This window comes from Haliotis rubra, unplaced genomic scaffold (genome assembly GCF_003918875.1).
Source record: "Haliotis rubra isolate DU_JTF1 unplaced genomic scaffold, ASM391887v1 Scf385, whole genome shotgun sequence".
Classification (NCBI taxonomy): Eukaryota; Metazoa; Mollusca; class Gastropoda; order Lepetellida; family Haliotidae; genus Haliotis; species Haliotis rubra.
In genome coordinates this window covers 500,438-512,067 of record NW_025767063.1, presented here as the reverse complement: position 1 = coordinate 512,067, position 11,630 = coordinate 500,438, and the positions used below count along the sequence as shown (strand labels likewise).

Genomic DNA, 11,630 nt, shown 5'->3' with positions numbered 1-11,630 from the left:
ACACAAATATTCAGCTGTCAATCAACCCTCAATCTTTTTTCAACTGCCCTCCTTCGTCGGGCAGTTAATGGAAGACCTCGGGCTTCTGCAAATGATAATGCCCTCAAAAATAGCATTACCCTTATAATAGTGTTACGCTCGACTGCCATCATGAGAACGTAATTAATGCAAGTAAGATACCTAATAATTCTAAATGATAGTGTTTGACTTGTTTTCCATGACACAGTATCTATGTAACGGTAGGTGGCGGTATGGCGGTTGTTTCTACATACCACGGCACTTTATTCCCGATATTATTGTAGGTATAATTTTGCTAAAATTACAATATTCTCATGAATATTTTAACAGTATAGTATCTTTTGAAATCAAATAAGAAAAATCACACAAGCCTAATGAATGCTAATTTATCTTGGAAATAGACGTGTGCCTGTATTATCCTAAACATTATTACTGAAAATGTCAGCGTTTGAACGGGCCAGCCAAAAGAAGATTCTACTTTATGTCGTCTTGTATCGGTTAAGGCTAGCGGACAATTTATTAATGGCCAATTATATTTCAGAGAAAGGTTTCAGAAGAGTTAGTTCTAAGGCATTCACACATGCAAAAAACAAAATGATAGTATTACTATTTTTGGTAACAGTTTATCTCTCGACTGACGAAATAGATTGAAACTTACATATATTGTTCCAGAGCTTTTTCGTTTTAAGTGATAGTCGGTTTTACAACAACCCAAAATGGCTGACTTGGAACTCGTGTTGAAGGCTGTCGACGATACCGGTGGTATTGACAGTTTAGAACTTGCCACAAAGTTAAATACCGACCACCAGAAGGTTGTTGGCGCGGTAAAGAGTCTACAGTCACAGGAAGATGTAAGTAGTTGTTGTTGTAGTATTTATTTTCAGCGCAAGTGTTCGACAGATTCGTCTGCTAGAAGTGAATGGATGACGAAATCATGTTCCGTATTAATGAACAAGTTTGCAAATAACGGCTCCCAGGCTTTACTCGAGAAACTTGGGAATTAACGGGATAATTCTGCAGCGTAGTTACAATTTGTGTAATGTGTACTATATAAATCCAGTTAAAACGTGACGGTGTCTTTGTTTCAAATCTACCATCTTCTTCCATCAGTCAACATCACCCTAAGGCTAAGGGACCGTTCATAATTTATGGCAAGGGGGTGTGATGAAGATTTTTATGGAGGAGCATGTACAATGTGAATGACCCCCCCTAAAATTTATGTTTAGAGTCAGTGACACCCCCACACACACTGCATGTCATGTACAAAATCAATGACCCCTTTCCTCTTCCCATATTTTTAAGCATATTATATAAGGTTTTGATATTTTTGTGTACAAAATTGCTGACACCCCTCCCCAGTTCTCACATGTACAAAATGGGTGACCCCCTCTTAAAATTATCATCACCCCTCGAGCCATAAATTATGAATGGTCCCAAAGGCACATGAGACGAACTCAGCAGGCATGTTAATATGTTGTATACACTAATATTTGATTCTTTTTCTTTTTTTAAATCGTTTTGAAATGTTATTACGAAACACACACACACACACACACCAATGTCATGCATAGATAGGCCTATCAGGTTTTGTCATTACATATACATTCATAAATTTGTTGACACAAACTGATCTTTCGCTCTATTTGTGAAAATATTTATATGTATCATTTTTGTAAGTTACAGAGTATTTGTATCAGGAATCAGTGTATTTGATGTATTAGTGAAGTGAATCAGCACTGAATTACTCCATACTACAGGATTTGTTGTACTTGCTGCATTGGTGGATTGGTCAACCCTTATTATTTCATACTACAGCAGATATGCGTGAAATGTCTGGAATTATCTCCTTAATTTGTCCACGTCCTGGGCTATATGTTCATGTTGTTTTAATGAATAGTCCCCTTTTACTTTTTGTAAATGTTTGCTGCCACAATGATCAGTTCTTTACATGGTCAATGTTGATTTGTTGTGTGTAGTTTCTGTGATGGATGTTATGTCATCTGACCCCTTGTTGTTATTCTTGCAGCTCATTCAAGTTGAGCAGAGGCAGAGTAAACGATGGGACATAACAGAGGAGGGCAAGGAAGTGGTTGCCAATGGCAGTCACGAGGCCAGAGTGTACAGAGTTGTACCCGACAGTGGAATCACACAAGCAGAAATCATGGTAGTTACCTCTATCCTGGACAAATATTCTCATAAACCTGATTATATGGAACAATATTGATCACATTATTGATTGTGCTGATAAAGGTTTATCAGCACAAAGGTGAAGTGGGTTTTAACATTGTAACTGTGCTTGAGAATATTTAGGACAGACTTGGGTAGCTCAGATTACGGAGGCATGCATGCGTGTGTATATGTATTATGTGCGCTGCTTGTACTATGAAATGATAATTTGAATTAAGAATTAAAAGCGAATATATATTGCATTTTGTGTTCAAATCACTCGAACATGTTGGTTGTGTTATTATTGTTCAGTCTTGATGATGGATAAGATGTACTTATGTTTCAAAAGTTTGGTGTACAATCTCAGATTGCTTGTTCATTATGTGTCATGATCTTAATTTCATCTTTTCAGAGCTCTGTTCCTAATGCCAAGATTGGATTCAGTAAAGCAATGTCTGCCAAGTGGATAAGAATGGACAAAAATGCTGAAGGAGGCCCTAAAGTGTTCAGATCAGTAAGTGTGTCTGGTGATAGTGTAGCTAAAGTGTTCAGATCAGTAAGTGTGTCTGGTGATGGTGTAGCTAAAGTGTTCAGATCAGTAAGTGTGTCTGGTGATAGTGTAGCTAAAGTGTTCAGATCAGTAAGTGTGTCTGGTGATGGTGTAGCTAAAGTGTTCAGATCAGTAAGTGTGTCTGGTGATAGTGTAGCTAAAGTGTTCAGATTAGTACGTGTGTCTGGTGATAGTGTAGCTAAAGTGTTCAGATCAGTAAGTGTGCCTGATGATAGTGTAGCTAAAGTGTTCAGATCAGTAAGTGTGTCTGGTGATAGTGTAGCTAAAGTGTTCAGATCAGTAAGTGTGACTGGTGATAGTGTAGCTAAAGTGTTCAGATCAGTAAAGTGTGTCTGGTGATAGTGTAGCTAAAGTGTTCAGATCAGTAAGTGTGTTTGGTGATGGTGTAGCTAAAGTGTTCAGATCAGTAAGTGTGTCTGGTGGTGATAGTGTAGCTAAAGTGTTCAGGATCAGTAAGTGTGTCTGGTGATAGTGTAGCTAAAGTGTTCAGATCAGTAAGTGTGTCTGGTGATAGTGTAGCTAAAGTGTTCAGATCAGTAAGTGTGACTGGTGATAGTGTAGCTAAAGTGTTCAGATCAGTAAGTGTGTCTGGTGATAGTGTAGCTAAAGTGTTCAGATCAGTAAGTGTGTCTGGTGATAGTGTAGCTAAAGTGTTCAGATCAGTAAGTGTGTCTGGTGATAGTGTAGCTAAAGTGTTCAGATCAGTAAGTGTGTCTGGTGATAGTGTAGCTAAAGTGTTCAGATCAGTAAGTGTGACTGGTGATAGTGTAGCTAAAGTGTTGAGATCAGTAAGTGTGTCTGGTGATGGTGTAGCTAAAGTGTTCAGATCAGTATAGTGTGTCTGGTGATAGTGTAGCTAAAGTGTTCTGATCAATATGTCTAGGATGATACTGTAAGTAAATATTAAGTACTGTTAACAAGGACATCAAAAAGAGATATTTACTAGTTCATCACATGTCAACCCCTGTTGGATGTAGCAGCCTCCATTCTCCTATATAGTAATCGGAATAGAGCAGAAGAAAGTTCAAGAAGTATAAGATGAACTGACAGGAACCAATTCTTTGGCCCTTATGAGGCACTGCTACTGTAATACTATCAACAGCATTATAAAATCCAATAATGCAAATTATTGTCAAAAAAAGGGCACCTACCTTCGTTATAATATTTATGGTTGTATCATGCTGGTCAAGCCTATTGTAGCTCAGGAAGCAAAGTGTTCACAACAATTAGATAACCATTCCAGCTGTTGATACTGAATGTAAGATCTGCCATGGTTGTGTGTTTCTAGGCAGACAGTATAGAGGACAAGGTTCAGTGTAAGATCTGCCATGGTTGTGTGTTTCTAGGCAGACAGTATAGAGGACAAGGTTCAGTGTAAGATCTGCCATGGTTGTGTGTTTCTAGGCAGACAGTATAGAGGACAAGGTTCAGTGTAAGATCTGCCATGGTTGTGTGTTTCTAGGCAGACAGTATAGAGGACAAGGTTCAGTGTAAGATCTGCCATGGTTGTGTGTTTCTAGGCAGACAGTATAGAGGACAAGGTTCAGTGTAAGATCTGCCATGGTTGTGTGTTTCTAGGCAGACAGTATAGAGGACAAGGTTCAGTGTAAGATCTGCCATGGTTGTGTGTTTCTAGGCAGACAGTATAGAGGACAAGGTTCAGTGTAAGATCTGCCATGGTTGTGTGTTTCTAGGCAGACAGTATAGAGGACAAGGTTCAGTGTAAGATCTGCCATGGTTGTGTGTTTCTAGGCAGACAGTATAGAGGACAAGGTTCAGTGTAAGATCTGCCATGGTTGTGTGTTTCTAGGCAGACAGTATAGAGGACAAGGTTCAGTGTAAGATCTGCCATGGTTGTGTGTTTCTAGGCAGACAGTATAGAGGACAAGGTTCAGTGTAAGATCTGCCATGGTTGTGTGTTTCTAGGCAGACAGTATAGAGGACAAGGTTCAGTGTAAGATCTGCCATGGTTGTGTGTTTCTAGGCAGACAGTATAGAGGACAAGGTTCAGTGTAAGATCTGCCATGGTTGTGTGTTTCTAGGCAGACAGTATAGAGGGTACAAGGTTCAGTGTAAGATCTGCCCATGGTTGTGTGTTTCTAGGCAGAGACAAGTATAGAGGACAAGGTTCAGTGTAAGATCTGCCATGGTTGTGTGTTTCTAGGCAGACAGTATAGAGGACAAGGTTCAGTGTAAGATCTGCCATGGTTGTGTGTTTCTAGGCAGACAGTATAGAGGACAAGGTTCAGTGTAAGATCTGCCATGGTTGTGTGTTTCTAGGCAGACAGTATAGAGGACAAGGTTCAGTGTAAGATCTGCCATGGTTGTGTGTTTCTAGGCAGACAGTATAGAGGACAAGGTTCAGTGTAAGATCTGCCATGGTTGTGTGTTTCTAGGCAGACAGACAGTATAGAGGACAAGGTTCAGTGTAAGATCTGCCATGGTTGTGTGTTTCTAGGCAGACAGTATAGAGGACAAGGTTCAGTGTAAGATCTGCCATGGTTGTGTGTTTCTAGGCAGACAGTATAGAGGACAAGGTTCAGCAGTGCCTCGTCAAGATACAGAACCTTCAGCTGGATGACGTCCCTCAGGACCAGCGGGGCTGAACTCAAGAAGAGGAAACTCATCTCAGAAGTGTCAGTTGTCTTCCTCATCAGTCAGAAATAGTTTTTGTTGATATTATCAAGGTGTGTAAGATCTGCCATGTACCTCCCAGTCAGCTTGAGTATTGTTTTATATCCTACTTTGTACAAAATATGCTCAACAAATTATGATGTGATTCCATTCCAAAGGTTGGGCAACATGTTTAAGAGACAGTTGTTCTTTTCTTTATTCAGGAAAGTTACCAGTTATTTCATTTCCAAGGGAGACAAGTTTTCATTGACCGTGTCAAAGGCTGATGTGGACCTCACCCCAGAGATGATCTCGAGGTAGGCTGGAGGGAAGAGGCAGCACAGTGTTACACAGTGGGAGGGAACATTCACTCCATCAGTTAAAACCTCCATATCCAAGAATTGCCTGACAACTCCGAGAATGTTTGACAGTTGCATCTATCAGTGAAGACGTCATGTGAGGCAACATCCTAAGAAGTGTCTATGATATGTTATTAAGTTCAACAAACAGTTTAGAAAAATGGGTTAGGAATAATTTTCTAGTGCCTTTTCCTGGTATTTTATCAATGTCGCCCCTTTTGTTTGTGTCATACCATGAGTTTCTTCCTCCTACAGTGGGTCCTGGAAGACTAAAACATTCAAGCCGTACAACTTTGATGCACTTGGGATCCCACCACCCACCGGACATCTTCACCCTCTCCTCAAAGTGCGGGCTGAGTACCGCCAGATCTTCCTTGAGATGGGGTAAGTCTGGTCAAAGTGCAGGCTGAGTACCACGAGATCTTCCTGGAGATGGGGTAAGTCTGGTCAAAGTGCAGGCTGAGTACCGCCAGATCTTCCTGGAGATGGGGTAAGTCTGATCAAAGTGCAGGCTGAGTACCACGCGAGATCTTCCTGGAGATGGAGTAAGTCTGGTCAAAGTGCAGGCTGAGTACCACGAGATCTTCCTGGAGATGGAGTAAGTCTGGTCAAAGTACAAGCCGACCATTGCCAGATCTTCCTGCAAATGACTCTTTGTCTCTGTGTGTGACTTCATGAAGTTCAGTTGAAACAAACGGGAGTTGATTTGGAATGACATTAATCAAGTTTTATGGGACTGGCAACTGCCAAAGTGTTTTTCCACTGTTCGAAACACAAATTTGTTAAGATTTGAATGCTGTGTCTATTTGTCTGCAGATTTTCCGAGATGCCGACCAACAACTTTGTAGAGAGCAGCTTCTGGAATTTCGATGCTCTCTTCCAGCCCCAGAAGCACCCAGCCCGAGATGCTCACGACACCTTCTTCATATCAGGTGCATGTTGTAGTCATGGTCAAAAAGATTTCTTTCTCTGCTCGAGAACCTGTACGGCATGTAAACTTTTGTGATTGCAGTTTCATTTCAGTTAAGTGAAAGAAAAATAATTCCCCATATAACTAGAACCCTAATTCCTGATTTCAAGTATCACAGCAAGTTTCAAGTACTTAGTTTAGCAGCCGAGAGTCTGACTGAATAGTATTAGTAATGATGCTTTAAGGCTTGCCTGAACATCATCTTCGCTGGAGCCACCACTCAGTGCTTGGACATTCCATGGATATCCTAGCTTGTATATGTCCTTTATAGCTGTAGGACATCTTCATGCCATGTCAAGGTTCAAGGTCATTGTCAAGGCCATAGACTAAAATCAATCCTGAGAAGGATTTATTGTAGGTCAATGAAACCTGGTACATGTGTACTTTAGAGTGTTCCGAAACAGAAAAGGTCACAAGGGGCCAATGGTCACTGTGAAGATCATTCATAACAGTTCTTGTCACATTGTCTGGTGTACAGCATTTCATTCTCACAAAATCTTTGAGGTCAGGGCAGTGCGGTAGCCTAGTGGCTTAAGCATTCGCTCGTCATGCCAAAGACCCAGGTTTGATTCCCCACATGGGTACAATGTGTGAAGCCCATTTCTGGTGTCCCCCGCTGTGACATTGCCAAAAGCAGCGTGAAACTAAACTCACTCACTCACTTTGAGGTCAACTGCAAGCAGATTCTTCAATGAATGTAATCAGTGGGATCAGAAAAAAATATAATTGCAGATATCTGTCTTTTTAGAAGGCACTAAGATGACATGCGATGGAAATGTTTATCATCTTACAGCTTTTAAACAGGACTGCAGAACTACACATGTTCATACTGGTGAAGATCTGAATGATGTTTGTAGGTTTGATTCCCCACATGGGTACAAATTGTGAAGCCCATTTCTGGTGTCCCCCGCTGTGACATTGCCAAAAGCAGCGTGAAACTAAACTCACTCACTCACTTTGAGGTCAACTGCAAGCAGATTCTTCAATGAATGTAATCAGTGGGATCAGAAAAAAATATAATTGCAGATATCTGTCTTTTTAGAAGGCACTAAGATGACATGCGATGGAAATGTTTATCATCTTACAGCTTTTAAACAGGACTGCAGAACTACACATGTTCATACTGGTGAAGATCTGAATGATGTTTGTTGTGTCTGCATCTTGCATATTCTTGACATTATACCAGGTTTTGAGCATGAACAGGAAGAAGGTACAACTTTTATACAGACACAAATTTGACAAACTTACAATCAATATGATTGTGTGTATAACATGGTCTTCCTCAGTTTAAGATCACATCATAGCAAGTGAAAACTTTGTATTTTGCAGACCCAGCAAATGCTCAGATATTTGAGGAGGATTACCGCCAGCGGGTGGAGAAGGTTCATTCTGAAGGAGGATATGGGTCACTGGGGTAATCTGTTTATAAATTTGTCTGTATTTCAACTCTGTACTTAACTGGGGCGGTGGGGTAGCCTAGTGGTTAAAGCGTTTGCTCGTCACGCCGAAGACCCAGGTTCGAATCCCCACATGGGTACAATGTGTGAAGCCCATTTCTGGTGTCCCCCGCCGTGATGTTGCTGGAATATTGCTAAAAGCGGCGTAAAACCAAACTCAGTCAGTCAGTCTGTACTTAACTGTAGAATCTGCCGTCACATTGGAGACAATTTCTCCATAATCAGAACATTATTTTCGCAGTTCTCTAAATGTTGTCGGTCAACCCGTGAAGATCTGGGTTAGAATTGATCTTCAGTGACCCATGTTTGTCGTAAGAGGCGACCATGGCTTCTCTTTCTCCATGACGTGATATGATTGGGTGCCTGTAGTCATGCTTCTCTATGTCTGTGCAGGTACAAGTGTGAGTGGAAGATCGAGGAAGCCAAGAAGAATCTGTTGCGTACACACACAACGGCGGTCAGTGCACGCATGCTGTACAAGACTGCCCAGTCTGTAGGTATTCCTGGTGTCTGAGTATTGTGACATTGACTGATGAAACTGCCTTTAACAGAGGCATCAAGGATTGTTTTTACTACTGCAATAGTTTCCCTATAAATATGATTATAGTCCCTTGGATCTGTAAGGAAAAGGAAACTGACAATTATTTATAATAGACAATGTTTGGTGCCCAATAGTTTTCAGCTTTGCAGCCTTCAGTCTCTTTGTTATGCCAGGATCTGCTGATTCTGTGTTTGAATCCCAAATTATGACTTGGTTTGCCAGCACCATGCCTGTGTTCTTGGCATACACCTGCATCACCTTGAGTGTCACACTCACATAACAGACCGGTGTTAGATGGGAAATCCTAACAACTATTGTGTAGTATAGTTTATTGACATCATCATGGGGTCATCTTTCCTGAAAGTACTATATCCCTAATGACAGATACAAGGTTGGGAGAATTTAGAATTTAGTTGAGAACACAATAGAACAGATATCATCTGATAATGAGAAAATGACAAGTACAATATTGACTATTATGTGTTTGCCATCCCTCCAGAACACCCTGCCAGTGAAACTCTTCTCCATTGACCGAGTTTTCCGCAACGAGAACCTGGACGCCACCCACCTGGCCGAGTTTCACCAGATAGAGGGCGTGGTGGCAGACAGAGGACTCACACTCGGGGACCTGATGGGAATAATACACGCCTTCTTCCTCAAGCTGGGTCAGTGTCTTGTTCAATACCTGTAGTCAGTTCACTTCATAGCCTGTTACAGTGAGATGATAACTGACAAATGTGATAGCTGATAACAAATGATGTCATGAACAATTAAATTGATTGCTTGTCCTTGTGTGATTCTAGGTCGTGTGGCTTGTTGCTTGATGACTGTTTTGGTTTGTAACTTGCGTCATTGTCCCCTGATGACACTAGAAATTAACTTCACTAAAACACACATAGACATAGGGAATTTAATTAATGCTGAAATCATTTGGCTACGATGAATTGCCGATGATGATGATGAGGTGGCTAGGGAGGGTGATGATGATATTTCGGGGGGGTAGCATGTACAATGTGAATGACCTCACCCCCCCTTTAAAATGTATGTAAAGAGTACATGACACCCCCTGCATGTCATGTATAAAATCAATGACCTCCCAAGTGCATGTGTACAAAATTGATGACCCCCCCCTACCTCCCCAGAACAAATAGGTGACCCCCACCTTTAAATCACCCCGCCTCTCAGCCCACCATATATTATGAACAGTCCCTAAGTGACAGTGTAGGAGGCAGATGTTTATTGGTGGTCAAGCTTATTTCTCATTTTGTTTTACAGGTATCACGAAACTGCGTTTCAAGCCAGCATACAACCCCTACACAGAGCCCAGCATGGAGATCTTCAGCTACCATGAAGGTAACGCCACCCTGAAACAATACTTCAGTGTAAAACTAACATTTCTCTTACCATAATGCTTTTATAGTTTTGTTTGTAACACAACAGATAATAAAGTGCCAACGTTTCTTTATATTCATGTATTGTCTCTAATCTCTTTCGTGCTTGACACCCTGTACATGTCATACCATCAATCCCTACCAAGCACTAGTAAGATAATGATTTCATCTGTTCTACGTCACACATTACAGCTATAGTGATTTGAGATTTTGTGATGTCTTGTAGATAATTTCCATGGTTACCGATGTATTGTGTACAGTGTTAAATTGCTGACTGGGACCACGGAGGTCTAGGCTTGGACACACGGCATTTACAAGTGAGAGAACCCCATGGCCTTGAAACTAGACAGACACATATGCTGAGTGTTGCTTGTTCTGTTTTTGTTAGGCTTGGAGAAGTGGGTGGAGATCGGCAACTCGGGGGTGTTCAGACCGGAGATGCTGCTGCCGATGGGGCTGCCTCCTGATGTCTCCGTCATCGCCTGGGGACTGTCTCTAGAAAGGTAAACAGTGGTGTACTGATATCTTGAAGTTGTCGCTGGGATACAACAATTGTACAAGAGGACAGTTTGAAGGCCGTGTCTCCGTGATGGCTTGTCAGGCTCAGTGTTCAGCATGGTTCTGGTTAATTTGACTTTCTTGCTTGGACAATATATGGATGTACAGCTTCTTTATTACATACCGGGTATCCATATATTGTCATCCTTCCTTATTGATCCTACTTCTAAATGCCTCTCAAAGAAGTTCATTGGATCTTGCTGTCATAAATAATCCTAATTGTTATGATTAACAATGAACATATTTGTTCCAGACCAACAATGATAAAGTATGGCATCAACAACATCCGTGATCTGATTGGACCACGAGTGAATCTTCAGATGGTTCACGACAACCCAATGTGCCGACTAGAGAAATCTCGGACGGCATCCTAGATCACAATGTAATCTATTTAAATCACTTTGGCTGTGCCAATTTTCTGACCCTTATTTGGGGGGCCAGTGTCGGATATCATGGTAAACTTCATCACTTCAGCACCTCGGAGAACACATGAAATCTTTATGTCAATAAAATCTATGCTTCTATGACTAAAGTGTCCTAGTGTTTGTTGATGAATACTTAGCGGCGGTTTAGCTCTGTAATAATTCTCACTAAAAGGATATGTTAATATGTGGAACAATGAGCTGTCATGAACCATTTCACCGATTTTTGTACCTTAAGTCATTAAATGGCCTGGTTACAAGCACAGACTGCTGGGAACCAAATTGGCGATGACCGCCCAAGAACAGTGAATTCTAGCGTTGTCATCCATCAATGTCAGATGATTGGAAAGAGGATGGTTATCAAAATGAGGCTTGATGGCGGTATCCAGTACTTCCTGTTGATATGTTGACCATCGAGTGACCCAGTTAAAGTAATGAGATCCATCTCCAGCCATAAAAAAACCCAACTCCACACCCTAACTGAGCCACCACCAAGGCTTCGCTGTATAGATCATCTCCAGGTGATATGCTTCCTTACAATGTCTCCATATGCGACAATGGGAG

General features: G+C 41.3%; 1 protein-coding gene across 1 annotated transcript; it reads left to right on the top strand.

Annotated features, from left to right (window-relative positions):
* Window positions 1–705: 705 nt before the first annotated feature.
* On the top strand, window positions 706–11,171 carry LOC124286536 (phenylalanine--tRNA ligase alpha subunit-like). Its single transcript, XM_046722902.1, is given in 14 exon segments — window positions 706–869; window positions 2,045–2,182; window positions 2,597–2,698; window positions 5,272–5,355; window positions 5,357–5,391; window positions 5,593–5,685; window positions 5,983–6,111; window positions 6,544–6,659; window positions 8,027–8,111; window positions 8,548–8,647; window positions 9,195–9,360; window positions 9,971–10,048; window positions 10,475–10,589; window positions 10,898–11,171. Coding segments are annotated over 14 exon segments (1,497 nt in total). The 5' UTR covers window positions 706–734; the 3' UTR covers window positions 11,019–11,171.
* Window positions 11,172–11,630: the final 459 nt, after the last annotated feature.